This window comes from Bactrocera tryoni, chromosome 1, assembly GCF_016617805.1.
Source record: "Bactrocera tryoni isolate S06 chromosome 1, CSIRO_BtryS06_freeze2, whole genome shotgun sequence".
Classification (NCBI taxonomy): Eukaryota; Metazoa; Arthropoda; class Insecta; order Diptera; family Tephritidae; genus Bactrocera; species Bactrocera tryoni.
This window is the reverse complement of record NC_052499.1, coordinates 2915522-2939040: the sequence shown is the minus strand read 5'-3', so window position 1 is coordinate 2939040 and position 23519 is coordinate 2915522. Positions and strand designations below refer to the sequence as shown.

The window sequence follows — 23519 nt, the reverse complement described above, 5'->3', positions numbered from 1 at the left end:
TTAAGGGCATCATTACCAAATTGCTTTTCGGTTGCAAGTGTAAATGCAATGAAGCGCAGTACATACATCTTTGGACATTTACAAAATTTTTGCTTTAATTTAAATGTTAACTCCACAACTGTGAAATGGACATCTGCTGGATGCTAAATAGGCATTTGTGTTTCATATTTATAAGAACACTTCGTGGGCATCTTTTGTGGCCTTTTTTATTTCTGGTATTATTTAACATCTTTATTGACTCAATTAACAATTTAATTGCCTTAATTGAAATTTTAACTGAATTAGCTTTCCTTTAGAATAGTTGTAGAGTAAAGTATACAGTTGTATTTACCGAACACCGATTACAGCGTTATTCAATAAAAAAAAACGCCTTCGACAGTCTTTGTTTTGATGGCTGTCGCATTATTGTCACTAAATTTCTTTCCAGTGAGCATTCTATGCAGATCTAAGAACTCGAAGACGCCGGTGCGGACCAGATTGCGATAACAGATATTTTGGGGTAATTCAAAGCTCAGTTTACTCGATTTTACCATCATTTTCATTGATCCATAGATCGGTGTTTTGACTTAATGAAGCAGAACTCCATTCTTTTTCAAATATTGCTATTTCCTGGCCTTCTTATTCATTGACTTCATAATTTCGGTTTATCATCTCTCCAAAATTGCTCAGTGTCATCAATTCTCCGATCGTAAATAATTTACACATCTCTCTTCTGAGCATTTTCGGGTACAATCTCAAGCTGTACTCTCTCGTACTCAGTCTTTCAAGCTGCCCCCAAGTAAAATCGAGCCGACCTAACACTTCGACTTGAGTTGAAAATGTTGTTTTTGAACTATAAAAAAATCACAAGTCAAAAGTCAAGAGTACGTGACTGCCATAGTTTAATTCAAAGTTATTTGATTATATTCATAAAGTTACTTTAAATTCAAGTTTTCAATTTTGCAAAATTGTAAAGCTATAAAGCGTAGTCATTTTAATGAAACAACATCTGATCGCATATATATATATATATATATATATATATATATGTTTATATATTGAATAAATTCTGTAATCTTTTTGAATTTTCAAATAAATACAGTTGACTGCGTGCGTGTGTCAGAACCTGGAATGTGTTACAATTTAGTTTTGCCGAGCTACAGCTCATATAACTTGTAAGATTGAGTGGCATATCTAAAGCTACAGCCTTGTTGCCTAGACATGGCATGCATGCACTTGTGCTTATATGTGTAGTTGTGCCACTGCCACTACATTTACATGCAAAGTGTCGTGAAGCACATAAATTACATGCAACATTTTAACAAATTATACTTGCAAAGTTGCCACTACGCCACGCTGCAGCGCAGACGCACGGCAAATTCAAAGGACTTTGTAAGGCGATATTGCAATTGCCGAATTGCAAAACTAAAATGTCAACTAACACGGAAAGAAGTCGGAGAGAAGCAGCACGTGAAAGGACTACAGCGAAAGTAGTGGCTGTTCTCAGCATCTGTATTGCGGCCCAGATGACACGCCACAGTGCTAGTACGCTTTAAATACCCAAAATTGTCAGCTGGTTGACACACAAGCGCATACGGAGCATACTGCAACAGAATACAAGCATATGTCTATATAAATAAGAGTATATATATATCATATATACTAACGAAGTATATGTCGCACTCTGACAAGTGTATAAAAACTAAGCAGATATACCATACATGAAACAACAGCCGGAATACACAAGTATAGTATAATACAAATATGTACATATGCGAATAATTTAGCAACTGTAGAATTGTATTCGACTCTTGTGGTTGTCGCTTTTTTTGCACACTCTGACAAATTAACTTTTCCGCAAAATTGCGCATTGCAAGCAGTGTCAACCGAATTTAACTACTCCCAACCAATTTTTTACCTTCCAAACCAACTTTCGCTATCTTTGCATAAAGGGTGTTTTTTGAGAGTTATAGAAATGGGAGCACCCTTAATGAAATTTTCAATATTTTGGCATAAATAGTTGTCAGATTTTATGACATTATATTCAAAATAATATTGAGTATATGGCAACTTCTTTGAGGACCAAAATGCCGGTCAAATTTTGCATCACTTTTGCCAGCAAGGCAAGTCTAACTAGTCAATAACGCGTTGGTTATCGCAAATTCAGGCTAATTTACCAGTTTCACATTATTGCAGATTTCATAAAACCGCAACGGCAGTACATTTGGGAAAACTCCACAATCTTATATTTAGATTCAAAATCTATTTTCTTGTTACTTGTATATACACATTGAGCAATAATGCGTTGGTTATTGACTCCAGCTATAGACAATTTGTTGTTTTGTGTTACGGTCCATTTCTTTATGTAATTTGTTCAAAGACAGTTTTGATCACGATAAAAACGGCTTCATGATGGGGGCTGGATTGAACGAATTTAGCGAATTACAAGGTGCAAGGTCTCAAAGTAAACAGGACTTTTAAAACAAAATCAGAACAACTAAGGCTTTTTCGGCAAAATCAATTTGTTATTTTGTTGAAAGTAGTTTCCTTCGAAGTTTCAACACAGCTTTTTGAACAGACGCATTCAAAGCAGCATGTTTCTGAACGAGAGTGTTTTAGCTCGTTGGCTGGTATGGCCGCCAGTATGCCAGTGCAAGCCTTTGGCTGGCCTCTACGTCTGCATAACGCTTTCCTTTCATGGGCAAATGCATTTTTCCGAAAAGGATGAACTTTCACGGTGCCATATCAGAAGAATACGGGGAGTGGTTAATGGCTAAAATGTGATTTTTGGTTAAATAATCGGTCAAAATGATGTCCTTCGAATGCTGGATTCTGAGCAATTTTTGATCGCCAGTCAATTTGTGCGGAACAAACCGTGCACGCACCTTTCGTAATCCCAAATGTTCGGTCAAAATGCGATAAATCGATGTTTTGGAGATGTTCAATTTCATTTCCATGAATTTCAATGATGATTTCGGGTGATTTTTGATTTTTGATGAATTCACGCACAGTTTCGATAGAATTTCCGGTGATCATGGATTTTGATTGGCCCACATGTTAATCGTCATTTATGTCCTCACGATCACTTTGAAAACGTTGAAACCACTCGTGCACTCTGCTACTGGATAGGCAATCATCGCCATAAACTTGTTTCATCAACTGAAACGTTTCGGTAAAAGTTCTACTACAAAATTTAATGTTGGCTCTTTGTTCGAAGCTCATTTTCGCACCGATAACATAAACATACTGACACCTAAAACGCAATAACTTCACTTCCAATCAATGAAAGTCATGAAACTCTCACTGGGCAAATGATAAAGGTAGCAGATTCTAACGGATCTGTCATATAGAGATTTAGATGGCGCCACCAGAAGGCGCTAGATTCAAAAATTCCTGTTTGGAATGCACCTTGTAAATAGTTGTAAAATTATATGAGTTTACATCTAAAATAATCTTGAACACTAGGCAACTTCTTTGAGGACCAAAATGCCAGCAAGGAAAGCGGAACTACAGTTGGTAGCGCGTTGGTTATTTTTCCAACTAATGATTATTTGCCTTGGTGCTCCATTTCTTGGGTGTAATTTGTTCAAAATAGTTAGATATAATGAAATTACGGCTGCTTGCACTTTGTGACTTGTTCCCCAGTCTTTTTGAAACCTCAACATGATGGTCTCTGTTCGACCAAAATTTAGCGAATTATTAACTCTTAAATCTCCACGGTTTGTAAGTGTTTCTTCGGCGAAAGAATTTTGTGTCTGCGAATAGTTTGCAAAATGTCCACGACATGTGTTTTCTTTGAGAGCAGCTAACGCATTTATCACAATCGTAAATTCCAAAGCTCCTAAAAAACACCCTTTATATATGCTAACATTACATTAGAAAAAACTATGCTTATATTTGAATTATTTCATTATAATTTTTTGATTGTATTACGAGTTTTGCAAAAATATTTATGGCAGCAATTAGCAACGCCACAAACTCAGTAATCCAAAAGAGCAACTACAAATAAAGCAAAGACTACAAGTACAATATGTACATATACGTATGTATTATTTATATACTGGAAACCTATTATGCAAGTAGGTAGACCGGCATTAACACTGTGCACCCTGCTAAGTGCAGTTTAATGGTGAATAACATTCGTTTTCATTCCATTTGAAAATTTTTATTTAAATGTTAATGACTCGCCGAAAAGTTTTCGCACGCGCTTTCCACACGCTCACAACAAGAACTCAATGCGGTACTCACAAGACTACTCGAATCCTTTTGAGTGGTCATATTTTGTGTTTTCTTTTTCTTTTACTGTTTGTGTGTGTGGCTGGCACGGCTGTGTATTTGTTTCTGCTTTGTGTGTGCACTGACCTTTGGTAAGAGAGTAACGGCAGTCGACGAACGGCGACTGGCGCTTTACTAAATGGTTTGTACTAGTTAAAGTGAAGGGCGGCGGAAATGGCAACAGCGCCTGTGGCTGGCAGTGAACTAGTGGCTGCAGTAAGGTGAGTTGCCAAGTTGCATGAAACTTTGGGAAAATAAAACGTCATCCTTAGTTTAGGCAATCAGTTGCTCGGCTCGTTTGCGTAAAAGTTACTTTCTGGAAAGTTTAATAATTTACTTAGTGGAGAAATAAAAAAGAATAAAATCAATTCAGTTTCAATTGAAATTACTCAGTTCGTAGCAACGTTTTGTTATATAAGTAAATGCGTAAAGCAGTTTTAAGTTATCGTCTGAGCCTATAACATAAAATTATTTAAGCTGATAAGCTGTTTCTAACATGGAATTACAAAATACTTGCAGCATTACTGGATTTTCAAAGTTAACAATTTTGAACGCAAAATAAAATTTTTAATCTGTAATGCCGTCTTGAGAGCATAATGCTTTTGTCGCACTCTGTTGCAAAGATGGTTTAAAGAGTGCACTTTATGAAAGAAAAAATACGAAAAACACATAAAGGTGCAAGCTTGGATTGGAAGAACGTCAATGAAAATTTATATGATAATAATCATCAGAGAGATAGAAACGACATGCTATCGCAGGGTTGCACCGCAAGTGCTGGCCGTTTGCTTGAACACCTCGTATGGTTTATTCGATTCGTTTCTCTCCAATGCTTGGCGAATCGAATTCAGCCACTATCAGTTTAGTTAGTTTCTCATGCAGCTTGAAGTCACTGACTCTGCTCATTATGTTTGAATTTCTGTGCAAAGTGTGAGGAAATGTTCTTTTCTTGTCACCTATGCATTATGCACTTAGCTAATTTTTCTTGGTGCGAAACTAAATTATGTCGACTCGAAATTGATTCAAACATAAGAAAAAAATTAGCTTAAAGTATAGAAGTCATAAAAACTTCAACTTACAATGAACGAACTGATGAGTAAATGACAGGATTGATCTGAAAAGAGATGGATAGAAGGAAATGATGGTACTTATTGAATGTTTGGTGAAAAATAGACGATTACTCCCATTAGGGTACAAGAAATATTGAAATCTAATCTTTCGGAATAGCTGATCTCTTCGATCTTGTCGGCTAAGTGCTCTCTATTTATTTCAAAACGTAATACAAGTACTAAGCACAACTGATACGATGGCTACAGTGGTACAGATTCGATGACGATCAACAGTACGATTCCTAGAAAGATTAATTCGATTGATGAGCTCTGTAGATTAGTATATTATACAACAATGTCAATGTACACATTTTGGTATATTTGATATATTTGAAAATCGTGTTTCGTATGCGTGGAGTATATTTTCGGAAGTGGACTACTTCATGCCCATGTAATCAGTTGTTGGCAATCGGTTTCACAAAGATTGTCGTTTAGACCTACGATCGCCCGGACTAAGAGCTATATAGTATATGCCTCCGTGCATCAGTTTTAGATTCTCTGCATTCAGATGGCATACTAAACTTTGAAGTAATAGAATTCTTTCGAAAATTCTAATCAGAAAATTTTTGTATTATTATAAATTATTATTAATCTTAATACAGAGATATTCTCAGAGCATTGGCAATCGCTTTTGTTAAAGTCAATTTGCAGTGCCTGCAACGCGGCTCATAACGGCATACAATTAGCTCGTGCATTCGTCTAATTGGCCAATGAACTGCGAGCTGGAATTTCAAGCAGTTAATTAAGTTTATTTACAACGCGCTTGTAACGTTCTGTAACATCTGTCTTGATGGTTGACTGCTGAAAGCTAACTGCGAAATTTCCATGTCTGAGAAGTGCGAGAACATTTTGTTAATGAATTACGAAATTTGGAAGCAGACGGCACATATTTCAACTGTCTATAGAGAAACTTTGAATATGCCAGCTTAAAGAGCAGTTTATTTCGAATTACATTCATTAAAGTCATTAGTTTTTTGCTTGATGCAAGCGTGAGAGAGTGCTGCTGCAATTTGGCAGTACTTTTAGTAATCAAGTTGTAGTTTACACGTTATTATTACATAGTTTTGGTCTTATGCTCTCTGGATATAGTTTTTTGTGAAATAATGAGTTAGGGGTCCAACAAATTTATATTGTTCGATATGCAAATTTGTATGGAATAGACAAGCTTCTCAATAAAGAAATATACCCAGTGGTCTGTAAGAATGGATATATATTTTGGAAAAAGTATGAAAACAGGTCAATTTTATTTTTGGGACTTTGCAGTTATTTCTTTCCGGCGCAATGAAATAGAAAACTACACCACTTATTTGGAAATCTTGTAATAATATAAATCTCTGATAATATTCTTATGCCACTTTTTTATTGCCAGATTTGAGCTAATAATTCAAAATAGCGTTAAAAGGTGCAGCTTCTTTCTGCAGTTCGTTCCGAAAAATCTAGGATTTCTGACGTTTTTTTGTTAGTCGGTTAACGCACTTTTAGTGATTTTCAACATTACCTTTGTATGGGAGGTGGGCGTGGTTATTATCCGATTTCTTCCATTTTTGAACTGTATATGGAAATGCCTGAAGGAAACAACTCAATTCAGTTTGGTTGACATAGCTATAGTAGTTTCCGAGACATGTACAAAAAACTTAGTAGGGGGCAGGGCCACGCCAACTTTTCCAAAAAAAAAACGTCGAAATATGCCTCTCCCTAATGCGATCCTTTGTGTCAAATTTCATTTTAATATCTTTATTTATGGCTTAGTTATGACACTTTACAGGTTTTCGGTTTTCGCCATTTTGTGAGCGTGGCAGTGGGCCGATTCTGCCTATCTTCGAACTTAACCTTCTCATGGAGCCAAGAAATACGTGTACCAAGTTTCATCATGATATCTCAATTTTTACTCAAGTTACAGCTTGCACGGACGGACGGACAGACAGACATCCGGATCTCAACTCTACTCGTCACCCTGATCACTTTGGTATATAGTATAACCCTATATCTGACTCTTTTAGTTTTAGGACTTACAAACAACCATTATGTGAACAAAACTATAATACTCTCTTTAGCAACTTTGTTGCGAGAGTATAAAAATAGTGCAATAGTGAATCATCAATAGTGTTTCCAGCCATTTACTATAGTTTCTCAATGAAGTTACATGCAAATTCGGTATACTGTGAATGTCAATAAATATAGTTGAGTTGAGCCGATAATTGAAAGCGACAATGAAGAAGCGCGCGTTGTAAATAGTAACAGAACCCATAATCTGCAAGAAATTTGCGACAGCGATGACGGTGTTCTTGTAACTGAGCTGGTGCTAACCATGAAGTGTTGGTCCCACCCACGTGGAAAAAGCAAAGTTTATGGAGCCACAAAGTACTTGCTTGCCGCGAAACAGGGGGCCTACTATTATTACCGAAAAATGCAGGAATCGTCAGGAAAGTAATAGAACTGATTTTCTTCCGCCGCGACTGTACTTTGGAGCGTGCGCTGACTGGATTCGGTAGATGGCTTTTCTAGCTAACAAACAAGCGGCTGGTCGGTTGCCTCCGAGCACCTATAGGAGTCGAGATGCAAACAATTTTGCGCGACGTGTTTCTGTATGAAAAAATGCAGCGTTCGTTAGAGCAGAGGTACGAGATTAAATTCTGTGTGAAACTCTGTGGCACATATTTTTCTTTTCATGTTGCATGTTGTGATGTTGCAGTCGTTAAAGATTTTTTAATTACCAAATATACAGTACCAATTACCACTTAAGGACTTCATATTGGATTTAATTTCAACCTTATGTTCAAGCTCATACGCAACACCTACTACTGCAAGGAAAAGTAAAAGGAAAACTGTAGTTCACACAAAGAAAAATCGGTTGTAGATCCTAGCACACGATCCTCGTTATCTCACCTAAAAGTCAGAACCACTTCAAGTAGATGTGCGTACTGCAGCATGAAGGGTCACCAAAAGGAATCAGTGGATGTGCTCAACTGGTAAACTGTCATTTGCCTCAGCAAAACAAAATGCAGCTTCAATGAATTTGCAAAATAAGCACAGCACATAATATGCGAGTGGCATAAAAATTGTACTATGTCCTTGAATAGAATGCTGCAAAAGAAAAATGGTTTGCACTTTAAATAAATAACTGGAGAAAATGAAATAAAATAAAATTTATATTTGACTTTTAACGGTTTTATAGTGCGCCAGAAAGAGTTATATCATTAAATGTGAGTTAAAACAAGTAAGAAAACGCTAAGTTGGGGTGTCGCCGAGCATTTTTATATTACTTGCAAGTCACAGCCGGCTAAATACCTTCAGGTGTTGGTAATGTTGGAAAATGTAGCGAAAAGGTATTAACTTCATTGTTAGACGAAATCGTGGAATAGATTTCAATAAAACTAAAAAAAGGTATACAAAATCATCTCCAATCCATTTTATCTATTTTGTCAATACCACATACAACTCAAATGCCACTGACTAATGAAATGCACCCTCGATTATATTTTCAATATTTTCGATTAAAGTCTATAGATATTGGGGTCCATATATTCAGTACCTAAGTTCTAGAATAGTTTTAGTTCGACTTGAACAATTTTTGATCATAAGATGGCATACACTAAAGGTATTATTCGTGCAAACTTTAATCCCGTTATATTAATTACTTCTTGGTTTGTGTACTGGAAAGTGAAAGAATCATGAGGAATTTAAAATTGTGTTATATAGGAAGTATGTGAGGTTCAATTTTGGTTAAATTTGTCCCCCACTCGCCTACAGCTACGATTTGGCCACCAACAGTCTTCAGGGGTAAACCCTTGCATGTTATTCCAAGCTCTTTGCGCAAACATCTATGTTCAGGAATGTATCTGTGAAGTATATACGTATGTAGCTGCAGGTTTGGTTTTTGTTACGGGAGCTCTTGTTTACGGGAGTATTTACAAATATTGTGCTGACATTGATGGAGTTGCCTGGACGCGCAAAATGATACTCTTCTTCTTCTTTGCTGGCATAGACACCGCTTACGCGATTATAGCCGAGTTAATAACAGCGCACCAGTCGTTTCTTCTGATATTAATATAATAGGCATACGCCAGCAGCTGTACACTCTTACAAAAGATTGTACCTGTTCGATTAGAGTCTTGCAGCTCGAATTAGTTTCTTCAGCACCAGATTGAAGAAGTCGCACGATAGGAAGTCGCCTTGTCTGAAACCTCGTTTGAAATCGACGGAGAGGTGGTGTGTGTCGATTCTCCTTTCACGGGTCTTTTCCAAGATTTGGCGCATGGTGAATATCTGGTCGGTTGTTGATTTGTCAGGTCTAAAGCCACACTGGTAAGGTCCAATCAGTTTGTTGACGGTGGGCTTTAATCTTTCACACAATACGCTCGATAGAACCTTACACGCGATGTTGAGGAGGCTTATCCCACGGTAGTTTGCGCAGATTGTGGGGTCTCCGTTTTGTGGATTGGACAGAACACACTTAAATTCCAAGCACAAAATGGATACTGCGTTCATAAAACACCACAACCCCTTTGTTCTTATTGTTATAAGCGATGATTGTCAAATTGTTTAAATTGTCTGAATTTAAATATTTCTTCCAGTAATTATATTTATACTCTCGCAACAATGTTGCTAACGAGAGTATTATAGTTTTGTTCACATAACGGTTGTTTGTAAGTCCTAAAACTAAAAGAGTCAGATATAGGGTTATATATACCAAAGTGATCAGGGCGACGAGTAGAGTCGAAATCCGGATGTCTGTCTGTCCGTCCGTCCGTCTGTCCGTCCGTCTGTCCGTCCATCCGTGCAAGCTGTAACTTGAGTAAAAATTGAGATATCATGATGAAACTTGGTACACGTTCCTCGGAAACTTGGTACACGTATTCCTTGGCTCCATAAGAAGGTTAAGTTCGAAGATGGGCAAAATCGGCCTCTACCACGCCCACAAAATGGCGGAAACCGAAACCTATAAAGTGTCATAACTAGGGAGGGACATATTTGGAAGTAATTTTTTTGGAAAAGTGGGGTGGCCCCGCCCCTACTAAGTTTTTTGTACATATCTCGGAAACTACTATAGCTATGTCAACCAAACTCTATAGAGTCGTTTCCTTCAGGCATTTCCATATACAGTTCAAAAATGGAAGAGATCGGATAATAACCACGCCCACCTCCTATACAAAGGTTATGTTCAAAATCACTAAAAGTGCGTTAACCGACTAACAAAAAACGTCAGAAACATTAAATTTTACGGAAGAAGTGGCAGAAGGAAGCTGCCCCAGGCTTTTTTTAAAAATTGAAAATGGGCGTGGCACCGCCCACTTATGGACCAAGAAGCATATCTCAGGAGCTACTAGACCGATTTCAATGAAATTCGGTATATAATGTTTTCTTAACACCCTGATGACATGTACGAAATATGGCTGAAATCGGTTCACAACCACGCCTTCTTCCAATATAAAGCTATTTTGAATTCCATCTGATGCCTTCTTTGTATAATACGAGTATAAACATTAGGAACCAATGATGATAGCGGAATAAAACTTTACACAAATACGGTATTTGAAAAATATGTAAATGACGGATAATGAAATCTCGATTGTCACTTTACCATGCGAGAGTATAAAATGTTCGGTGACACCCGAACTTAGCCCTTCCTTACTTGTTTTTAATGTTTTAAGTTGTGTACAGTTTTATTTGATTTGAACAATTTTTGGTCATATGGGAGAATACTCTAAAGGGAATATTCGTACAAAGGTTTATCCCGTTATATTAATTTCTTCTTGATTTGTACACTTGGATCGAAAAAAAGCAGAAGATATTTAAAATTGTGTTATATTGGAAGTAAGCGTGCTTGCCGTTCGGTTTCGCCCTTTTTCGCACTGTGAAATTAGAATGTAAGAAGAATGTTATGTACCGAATTTGGATGAAATTAGTCTAGCTGATTCTGATATATGTGATTAACCTAAAAGTTGGCTCCTTCAAAGCCCTCTCGCATCATCTCGGAGGCAAAAATTAGTGCCTCTGGCATTGGTGATTTATAGTGGTTTAAGTAGTTTTAAACAGTGCCGTTATATAGGGAGTAAGCGAGGTTATCATTCGATTTCATCCATTTTCACAGTATCGGTAATAGTCCTATAGAAATTTTCTTGAAGGAGCTTAGCTATTGTAGCTTTGAAGGTCTAGAAGATATGTATTTGTTCTAAGCGTTAAATAAAAGCAAATATTTATCACATCGTTTAAAGACAGTTGTGCATACAAACGTAGAATAAAATATCAGAGTTCGTTTCAATTCGTTCAACTGTTTGTTAGAAAGTTTCTAATTTCAGTACGAACAAATATTTACACGATTTGCGCATTAAATGCGAAATTGTTTTTGCAAAACAAAGTAAAAGTAATAAAGTGGGCATTCACGTATCTCAGCTGACATTACGCTTGAACCAGTTGTACTTCTGATCATTGTTTCTCGCACTTCAGTTGAAAGGATACATTGGGAAACTGTCACCTATATCTTCTTAATTAAGAAGTGAACTGGTTTTCAGACAATTCCTATTGAAAATTGAATTTAGATGCCTTTTTTCGTTTACCGAATAGATACGTACTATGCAGAACTACTATTCTATTTGTATGCACTACTGTCTTTAAACGGTACTATATACATTTACTTTTATTTCACGTTTGTAAAAATACTACCACAACTTATTCACTGGCTTCAGGAAAAGAAATATGTGAGAACAAAATCTGTTCTGGCTTCCTAACCGCCAGAAAACATTGTTGAAGTAAGTGATTTGATTGTTGAAGAACTTGAAAACAGTACTGGAACGTATAATTATGCTTGCTTGAATTTAGAATAATCTCATCTGAAAAAAATTTTATGTGTTTTTCCAAAATCTGTCAATCGACGTTTGTGCATTAAAGAGTTGCCAACTGGATACCACCATCATCCTCAAACTAATAAATTAATTACATCAAGTTATTATTATTATTAATTTTTTTTTTACTTTTAGATATGAAGAAAGGCTTTTCTTAAATTATTCCTAAGTTTATAGGCTACTATTGATCCATGAGAGTAGAGATGGCACATCGGTGAAAACAGCTGCTTTACCCTTGGTACCACAGCCACCCCATGCAGTCAAACCAACCAGTTTGTTGTCGGAGACTACTGGACTACCGAAACGACCAACGCAAGAGTTGCTGTCCTCCACCAATCCGCAAACCATTGTATTCAAAACCTCATCTTCACTCCAGCCATAATCACCAGAACCGCAATCGCTCGTGCTGATGAGTTCAACATCGACACTGTTTAGTGTGCCATTGGTACCCCAACTGTAGGTAACACCGCTAGCACCGGTTGCTGGTTGTTGTTGAGCCGGATCAATGATATCAGCGTTTGCTGCTTCGGCCAATTTCAAGAGGCCGATGTTGTTTTCCATGGTAACGAAGTCGAATGCTGCATCGAAAGTGTAACCTGCAAGCTTGATGATTTGAGCGCCATTGTTTACTGAAACTACCAATTGCTCAGGGTCGTAGAAAGCCAGGCACTGCGCAGTGGTCAGCACAGTTTTTTCACCGATGAGAGCACCACCACAGATTGGGTCGCCACCGTCGTTTCCTTGAACTGAAACGACATAGGATGCTGCTTGAACAACGGCTGCGTAAGACGATGCGATCGCCAACAAGAAACTGCAAACGACTAATTGATTCATATTTCAAAAATATTAGTAAACTGTTTCGTGGCTTTTGCGTATGTTTTACTCGATGTAAAGCTTTCGACTGTGCTGTGTGTTGATTTTTCAATTCTTTATATACCGATCGTCGTTGCGGGTTGTTTCTTAAAACTATCGCTGGTGTACGATTATTGGCTGTTGAGAGAGTTATCTATTGACCGTTAGCGATATGATGTCTAAATTGCGCGCGACTGATATTCGTTTATAAATATTCGATCGACACACTTTCGAAAATTTTTTTGTTCCGTAAGTATATAAATAGATAGGCCTTAGCAATAAACGTAGACTTACTGGAACGTAAGCATATCGTTATCAGTTGATTTATAACTTTTGTTGTGTAGTTATATATATGTAATGGCTAATTAAGATAACTCGACTTTTGATTGAATATATTGTTTTTTATCATAGACAGTTTAAGTTTATGAAAATAAGGAGAAGAAGAAAATATATTAAAATATTTTTTATTTACTAACTGTCAGGTATGAACTTCAAACTCTTCAACTGACTACCAGCTTCCCATAAATCACACAAAATTGCACAATTTCTTTATAATGTCTTCTGGTCTTTTACTAAATTTAAAAATTTTGGTGTCTTTCTCTGCTTAATTGCTAAATTACATGACTTCATGTGTTGAGGAAAAGCAAGTAATCAAGTGAAGTAATGTGTCTTGCTGTTATGTGTTTGTATGTATGTGAGCTCGTTGTTTGGATGCAGCCTGCCATGTGGCATTTATTGCAATGACACCCGGTTGGTTGCTCTTTACCTACAGCCAATGCAAACCAATGTTATAAATACACGAGTTAAATACGTGCAGCAGGCAACGCATGAGCTATGTATGTATATGCATTAAACATATATACACAGTCACTTAAGGGCATCATTACCAAATTGCTTTTCGGTTGCAAGTGTAAATGCAACGAAGCGCAGTACATACATCTTTGGACATTTACAAAATTTTTGCTTTAATTTAAATGTTAACTCCACAACTGTGAAATGAACATCTGGTTGATGCTAAAAGGCATTTGTGTTTCATATTTATAAGAACACTTCGTGGGCATCTTTTGTGGCCTTTTATTTCTGGTATTATTTAACATCTTTATTGACTCAATTAACAATTTAATTGCCTTAATTGAAATTTTAACTGAATTAGCTTTCCTTTAGAATAGTTGTAGAGTAAAGTATACAGTTGTATTTACCGAACACCGATTACAGCGTTATTCAATAAAAAAAACGCCTTCGACAGTCTTTGTTTTGATGGCTGTCGCATTATTGTCACTAAATTTCTTTCCAGTGAGCATTCTATGCAGATCTAAGAACTTGAAGACGCCGGTGCGGACTAGATTGCGATAACAGATATTTTGGGGTATTTCAAAGCTCAGTTTACTCGATTTTACCATCATTTTCATTGATCCATAGATCGGTGTTTTGACTTAATGAAGCAGAACTCCATTCTTTTTCAAATATTGCTATTTCCTGGCCTTCTCTTATTCATTGACTTCATAATTTCGGTTTATCATCTCTCCAAAATTGCTCAGTGTCATTACTTCTCCGACCGTAAATAATTTACACATCTCTCTTCTGAGCATTTTCGGGTACAATTCAAGTTGTACTCTCTCGTACTCAGTCTTTCAAGCTGCCCCCAAGTAAAATCGAGCCGACCTAACACTTCGACTTGAGTTGAAAATGTTGTTTTTTGAACTATAAAAAAATCACAAGTCAAAAGTCAAGAGTACGTGACTGCCATAGTTTAATTCAAAGTTATTTGATTACATTCATAAAAGTTACTTTAAATTCAAGTTTTCAATTGCAAAATTGTAAAGCTATAAAGCGTAGTCATTTTAATGAAACAACATCTGATCGCATATATATATATATATATATATATATGTTTTTTAGAATAAATTCTGTAATCTTTTTGAATTTTCAAATAAATACAGTTGACTGCGTGCGTGTGTCAGAACCTTGAATGTGTTACAATTTAGTTTTGCCGAGCTACAGCTCATATAACTTGTAAGATTGAGTGGCATATCTAAAGCTACAGCCTTGTTGCCTAGACTCATGGCATGCATGCACTTGTGCTTATATGTGTAGTTGTGCCACTGCCACTACATTTACATGCAAAGTGTCGTGAAGCACATAAATTACATGCAACATTTTAACAAATTATACTTGCAAAGTTGCCACTACGCCACGCTGCAGCGCAGACGCACGGCAAATTCAAAGGACTTTGTAAGGGATATTGCAATTGCCGAATTGCAAAACTAAAATGTCAACTAACACGGAAAGAAGTCGCAGAGAAGCAGCACGTGAAAGGACTACAGCGAAAGTAGTGGCTGTTCTCAGCATCTGTATTGCGGCCCAGATGACACGCCACAGTGCTAGTACGCTTTAAATACCCAAAAATTGTCAGCTGGTTGACACACAAGCGCATACGGAGCATACCGCAACAGAATACAAGCATATGTCTATATAAATAAGAGTATATATATATCATATATACTAACGAAGTATATGTCGCACTCTGACAAGTGTATAAAAACTAAGCAGATATACCATACATGAAACAACAGTCGGAATACACAAGTATAGTATAATACAAATATGTACATATGCGAATAATTTAGCAACTGTAGAATTGTATTCGACTCTTGTGGTTGTCGCTTTTTTTGCACACTCTGACAAATTAACTTTTCCGCAAAATTGCGCATTGCAAGCAGTGTCAACCGAATTTAACTACTCCCAACCAATTTTTTACCTTCCAAACCAACTTTCGCTATCTTTGCATAAAGGGTGTTTTTTGAGAGTTATAGAAATGGGAGCACCCTTAATGAAATTTTCAATATTTTGGCATAAATAGTTGTCAGATTTTATGACATTTTATTCAAAATAATCTTGAATATATGGCAAACTTCTTTGAGGACCAAAATGCCGGTAAAATTTTGCACCACTTTTGCCAGCAAGGCAAGTCTAACTAGTCAATAACGCGTTGGTTATCGCAAATTCAAGCTAATTTACCAGTTTCACATTATTGCAGATTTGATAAAACCGCAACGGCAGTACATTTGGGAAAAATCCACAATCTTATATTTAGATTCAAAATCTATTTTCTTGTTACTTGTATATACACATTGAGCAATAATGCGTTGGTTATTGACTCCAGCTATAGACAATTTGCTTTGGTGTTGGTCCATTCCTTGATGTAATTTGTTCAAAATAGTTTGACTCTATATAAAACGGCCTCATGATGGGGTTGGATTGAACAAAATTTAGCGAATTACAAGGTGCGTTCCAAAGTAAACAGGACTTTTAAAACAAAACCAGAACAAATGGCTTTTTCGGCAAAATCAATTTATTTTGTTGAAAGTAGTTTCCTTCGGCTTCAATACAGCTTTTTGCACGGTCCAAAAGCATGTCGAACGAGTGTTTTAGCTCGTTGGCCGGTATGGCCGCCAGTATGCCGGTGCAAGCCTTTTGAATGGTCTCTACGTCAGCATAATGCTTTGCTTTCATGGGCAAATGCATTTTTCCGAAAAGGTAGAAGTCGCGCGGTGCCATATCAGTTGAAAACGGGGAGTGGTTAATGGCTAAAATGTGATTTTTGGTCAAATAATCGGTCAAAATGATGTCCTTCGAATGCTGGATTCTGAGCAATTTTTGATCGCCAGTCAATTTGTGCGGAACAAACCGTGCACGCACCTTTCGTAATCCCAAATGTTCGGTCAAAATGCGATAAATCGATGTTTTGAGATGTTCAATTACATTTCCATGAATTTCAATGATGATTTCGGGTGATTTTTGATTTTGATGAATTCACGCACAGTTTCGATAGAATTTCCGGTGATCATGGATTTTGATTGGCCCACATGTTAATCGTCATTTATGTCCTCACGATCACTTTGAAAACGTTGAAACCACTCGTGCACTCTGCTACTGGATAGGCAATCATCGCCATAAACTTGTTTCATCAACTGAAACGTTTCGGTAAAAGTTCTACTACAAAATTTAATGTTGGCTCTTTGTTCGAAGCTCATTTTTGCACCGATAACATAAACATACTGACACCTAAAACGCAATAACTTCACTTCCAATCAATGAAAGTCATGAAACTCTCACTGGGCAAATGATAAAGGTAGCAGATTCTAACGGATCTGTCATATAGAGATTTAGATGGCGCCACCAGAAGGCGCTAGATTCAAAAATTCCTGTTTGGAATGCACCTTGTAAATAGTTGTAAAATTATATGAGTTTACATCTAAAATAATCTTGAACACTAGGCAACTTCTTTGAGGACCAAAATGCCAGCAAAGGAAAGCGGAACTAGTTGGTAGCGCGTTGGTTATTTTTTCCAACTAATGATTATTTGCCTTGGTGCTCCATTTCTTGGTGTAATTTGTTCAAAATAGTTAGACATAATGAAATTACGGCTGCTTGCATTTTATGACTTGTTCTCCAGTCTTTTTGAAACCTCCACATGATGGTCTCTGTTCGACCAAAATTTAGCGAATTATTAACTCTTAAATCTCCACGGTTTGTAAGTGTTTCTTCGGCGAAAGAATTTTGTGTCTGCGAATAGTTTGCAAAATGTCCACGACATGTGTTTTCTTTGAGAGCAGCTAACGCATTTATCACAATAGTAAATTTTCAAAGCTCCTAAAAAACACCCTTTATATATGCTAAAATTACATTAGAAAAAACTATGCTTATATTTGAATTATTTCATTATAATTTTTTGATTGTATTACGAGTTTTGCAAAAATATTTATGGCAGCAATTAGCAACGCCACAAACTCAGTAATCCAAAAGAGCAACTACAAATAAAGCAAAGACTACAAGTACAGTATGTACATATACGTATGTATTATTTATATACTGGAAACTTATTATGTAAGTAGGTAGACCGGCATTAACACTGTGCACCCTGCTAAGTGCAGTTTAATGGTGAATAACATTCGTTTTCATTCCATTTGAAAATTTTGTTTAAATGTTAATGACTCGCCGAAAAGTTTTCGCACGCGCTTTCCACACGCTCACAACAAGAACTCACGTACTCACAAGACTACTCGAATCCTTTTTAGTGGTCATATTTTGTGTTTTTCTTTTTCTTTTACTGTTTGTGTGTGTGGCTGGGCGGCTGTGTATTTGTTTCTGCTTTGTGTGTGCACTGACCTTTGGTAAGAGAGTAACGGCAGTCGACGAACGGCGACTGGCGCTTTTGCCAAATGGTTTGTACTAGTTAGAAGTGAAGGGCGGCGGAAATGGCAACAGCTGTGGCTGGCAGTGAACTAGTGGCTGCAGTAAGGTGAGTTGCCAAGTTGCATGAAACTTTGGGAAAATAAAACGTCATCCCTAGTTTAGGCAATCAGTTGCTTGGCTCGTTTGCGTAAAGTTACTTTCTGGAAAGTTTAATAATTTACTTAGTGGAGAAATAAAAAGAATAAAATCAATTCAGTTTCAATTGAAATTACTCAGTTTGTAGCAACGTTTTGTTATATAAGTAAATGCGTAAAGCAGTTTTAAGTTATCGTCTGAGCCTATAACATAAAATTATTTAAGCTGATAAGCTGTTTCTAACATGGAATTACAAAATACTTGCAACATTACTGGATTTTCAAAGTTAACAATTTTGAACGCAAAATAAAATTTTTAATCTGTAATGCCGTCTTGAGAGCGTAATGCTTTTGTCGCACTCTGTTGCAAAGATGGTTTAAAGAGTGCACTTTATGAAAGAAACGAAATACGAAAAACACATAAAGGTGCTAGCTTGGATTGGAAGAACGTCAATGAAAATTTATATGATAATAATCATCAGAGAGATAGAAACGACATGCTATCGCAGGGTTGCACCGCAAGTGCTGACCGTTTGCTTGAACACAGCTCATCCAGCTTGAAGTCACTGAATTTCTCTTCAAAGTGTAAGGAAATGTTATTTTCTTGTCACCTCATCAACTGATTATGCACTTAGCTAATTTTCCATGGTGCGAAACTAAATTATGTCGACTCGAAATTGATTCAAACATAAGAAAAAAATTAGCTCAAAGTTATAAAAGTCATAAAAACTTCAACTTACAATGAACGAACTGATGTGTAAAAGACAGGATTGATCTGAAAAGAGATGGATAGAAGGAAATGATGGTACTTATTGAATGTTTGGTGAAAAATAGACGATTACTCCCATTAGGGTACAGAAATATTGAAATCTAATCTTTCGGAATAGCTGATCTCTTCGATCTTGTCGGCTAAGTGCTCTCTATTTATTTCAAAACGTAATACAAGTACTAAGCACACTGATACGATGGCTACAGTGGTACAGATTCGATGACGCTCAACAGTACGATTCCTAGAAAGATTAATTCGATTGATGAGCTCTGTAGATTAGTACATTATACAACAATGTCAACGTACACATATTGGCGATATATTTGAAAATCGTGTTTCGTATGCGTGGAGTATATTTTCGGAAGTGGACTACTTCATGCCCATGTAATCAGTTGTTAGCAATCGGTTTCACAAAGATTGTCGTTTAGACCTACGATCGCCCGGACTAAGAGCTATATAGTATATGCCTCCGTGCATCAGTTTTAGATTCTCTGCATTCAGATGGCATACTAAACTTTGAAGTAATAGAATTCTTTCGAAAATTCTAATCAGAAAATTTTTGTATTATTATAAATTATTATTAATCTTAATACAGAGAGATATTCTCAGAACATTGGCAATCGCTTTTGTTAAAATCAATTTGCAGTGCCTGCAACGTGACTCCGCCAACTTGGCGTACAATTGAGCTAAGTGCATTCCGTCTGAGTGGTGACGAACTGAACTGCGAGCTGGAATTTCAAGCGGTTAATTAGGATTTATTTACAACGCGCTTGCAACGTTCTACCAACATCTGTCTTGATAGTTTGACTGCTGAAAGACTAACTGCGAAATTTCATAATCTGACAAGTGCAAGAACATGTTTTGACTTAATGAATTACAGAAATTTGGAAGCAGACGGCGCATATTTTCAACTATCTATAGAGAAACTTTGGAATATGCCAGCTTAAAAGAGCAGTTTATTTCGAGTTACATTCATTAAAGTCGTTAGTTGTTTGCTTGATGCAAGCGTGAGAGGGAGTGCTGCTGCAATTTGGCAGTACTTTTAGTAATCAAGTTGTAGTTTACACGTTATTATTACATAGTTTTGGTCTTATGCTCTCTGGATATAGTTTTTTGTGAAATAATGAGTTAGGGGTCCAACAAATTTATATTGTTCGATATGCAAATTTGTATGGAATAGACAAGCTTCTCAATAAAGAAATATACCCAGTGGTCTGTAAGAATGGATATATTTTGGAAAAAGTATGAAAACAGGTCAATTTTATTTTTGGGACTTTGCAGTTATTTCTTTCCGGCGCAATGAAATGAAAACTACACCACTTATTTGGAAATCTTGTAATAATATAAATCTGGTAATATTCATATGCCACTTTTATTGCCAGATTTGAGCTAATAAAAGCTTAAAGAGATAAATCTTGATGGGTTTTATACTCAAAAATAGTGCAATAGTGAATCATCAATAGTGTTTCCAGCCATTTACTATAGTTTCTCAATGAAGTTACATGCAAATTCGGTATACTGTGAGTGTCAATAAATATAGTTGAGTTGAGCCGATAATTGAAAGCGACAATGAAGAAGCGCGCGTTTAAATAGTAACATAACCCATAATTTGCCAGAAATTTTCGACAGCGATGACGGAGTTCTTGTAACTGAGCTGGTAGTAACCATGAAGTGTTGGTCCCACCCACGTGGAAAAAGCAAAATTTATGGAGCCACCAAAAGTACTTGCTTGCGCGAAACAGGGGTCTACTATTATTATAGAAAATACAGGATTCGTCAGGAAAGTAATATAACCGATTTTCTTCCGCCGCGACTGTACTTTGGAATGTGCGCTGACTGGATTCGGTAGAGGGCGTTTCTAGCTAACAAACAAGCGGCTGGTCAGTTGCCTCCGAGCACCTAGGGAGTCAGTGCAAACATTTTTGCGCGACGTGTTTCTGTCGAAAATGCAGCGTTCGTTAGAGCAGAGGTACGAGAATAAATACTGTGGGAAACCAGGTGGCATATATTTTTCTTTTCATGTTGCATGTTGTGATGTTGCAGTCGTTAAAGATTTTTTAATTACCAAATATACAGTACCAATTACCACTTAAGGACTTCATATTGGATTTAATTTCAACCTTACGTTCAAGCTCATACGTAGTTCACACAAAGAAAAATCGGTTGTAGATCCTAGCACACGATCCTCGTTATCTCACCTAAAAGTCAGAACCACTTCAAGTAGATGTGCGTACTGCAGCATGAAGGGTCACCAAAAGGAATCAGTGGATGTGCTCAACTGGTAAACTGCCATTTTGCCTCAGCAAAACAAAATCCAGCTTCAATGAATTTCGCAAATAAGCACAGCACATAATATGCGGTGGCATAAAAATTGTATTATGTCCTTGAATAGAATGCTGCAAGAAAAAAATGGTTTGCACTTTAAATAAATAACTGGAGAAAATGAAATAAAATAAAATTTATATTTGACTTTTAACGGTTTTATATAGTGCGCCAGAAAGAGTTATATCATTAAATGTGAGTTAAAACAAGTAAGGAAACGCTAATTATACAACTCAAATGCCACTGACTAAAAAAATGCACCCACGATTATATTTTCAATATTTTCGATTAAAGTCTATAGATATTGGGGTCCATATATTCAGTACCTAAGTTCTAGAATAGTTTTAGTTCGACTTGAACAATTTTTGATCATAAGATGGCATACACTAAAGGTATTATTCGTGCAAACTTTAATCCCGTTATATTAATTACTTCTTGGTTTGTGTGCTGGAAAGTGAAAGAATCAAGTGGAATTTAAAATTGTGTTATATAGGAAGTATGTGAGGTTCAATTTTGGTTAAATTTCGTCCCCCCCTCGCCTACAGCTACGAATTTGGCCACCAACAGTCTTCGGGGGTAAACACTTGCATGTCATTCCAAGCTTTTTGCGCAAACATCTATGTCCATGTCTGTATTTGTGAAGAATATGTAGCCACAGGTTTGGTTCTTATTTACGGGAGTATTTACAAATATTGTGCTGACATTGATGGAGTTGCCTGGACGCGCAAAAATGATACTCTTCTTCTTCTTTACTGGCGTAGACACCGCTTACGCGATTATAGCCGAGTTAAGAACAGCGCACCAGTCGTTTCTTCTGATATTAATATCATCGGCATACGCTAGCAGCTGTACACTCTTACAAAAGACTGTACCTGTTCGATTAAGTTCTGCAGCTCGAATTAGTTTCTTCAGCACCAGATTGAAGAAGTGCCCGATAGGGAGTCGCCTTGTCTGAAACCTCGTTTGGTATCGGTCAGTTTACACAGCAGCAGCTTTGAAATCGACGAAGAGGTGGTGTGTGTCGATTCTCCTTTCACGGGTCTTTTCCAAGATTTGGCGCATGGTGAATATCTGGTCGGTTGTTGATTTGTCAGGTCTAAAGCCACACTGGTAAGGTCCAATCAGTTTGTTGACGGTGGGCTTTAATCTTTCACACAATACGCTCGATAGAACCTTACACGCGATGTTGAGGAGGCTTATCCCACGGTAGTTTGCGCAGATTGTGGGGTCTCCGTTTTGTGGATTGGGCAGAGCACACTTAAATTCCAAGCACAAAATGGATACTGCGTTCATAAAACACCACAACCCCTTTGTTCTTATTGTTATAAGCGATGATTGTCAAATTGTTTAAATTGTCTGAATTTTAATATTTTTTCCAGTAATTATATTTTTTATATGTTTTAAGTTGTGTATTTCCATTCTTCAAATTAATTTCATTCGCAATTTCTGATGGGCTATAATTTATTCAGTCGTTGGCTTGTGTTGAAAAAGCCGAAACACTTTTTGAGGACTGCAAAAGTCAATCACTTTCTCAAAACCAAAGAAAATGATAATGCACATGTCAATTTATTGCCTACGCAATTCTTCACGCCGTTGTGGGTGACAAATGACACAAAGCGATAAGCAAACAAAATACAATAAGCTTTGAAAAGTGTCATTAGTAACAAGTGGGCAACAACAGCAACAGCGCTAAATGCTGCGCAGGGAACCCCTCAAAACCACTTAAAAAGTGCCTTTCCACACCACTTCCCCACTTCCCACAGGCTCTCAGAAGAACAGCCGAAAACAAATTAAAGTAGCTTGCGGTAAAAAATATAAATATGATAATTATTTTATATACTTTATGTACATGGATATATTCGTAGAAGCATGTTTGTAAATATGCATGTGTGCACAGAACAGAAGCTGCAAAAATATCCGTTTAAAGCAATAGCCTCAGCTCATTACAACATTAACCCTTATGTGAGCACCCGGGTACCCGGGTGCCCACCACCACACTTTTCTGCTAGCAATTCGGTGAAATAATTTTTTATCGAACTGAGCT

At 36.9% G+C, this 23519-nt stretch overlaps 1 protein-coding gene across 1 annotated transcript; it reads right to left on the bottom strand.

Annotated features, from left to right (window-relative positions):
• Positions 1 to 12306: 12306 nt before the first annotated feature.
• On the bottom strand, positions 12307 to 13093 carry LOC120782155 (trypsin-like). The gene has a single exon (XM_040114290.1). It carries the CDS (start codon positions 13034 to 13036, stop codon positions 12374 to 12376), a length of 663 nt encoding a protein of 220 aa, XP_039970224.1. The 5' UTR covers positions 13037 to 13093; the 3' UTR covers positions 12307 to 12373.
• Positions 13094 to 23519: the final 10426 nt, after the last annotated feature.

Bases quoted from the DNA above. Each gene is read 5' to 3' on its own strand.
- LOC120782155 (XM_040114290.1), bottom strand. From the start codon at position 13,036: ATGAATCAATTAGTCGTTTGCAGTTTCTTGTTGGCGATCGCATCGTCT.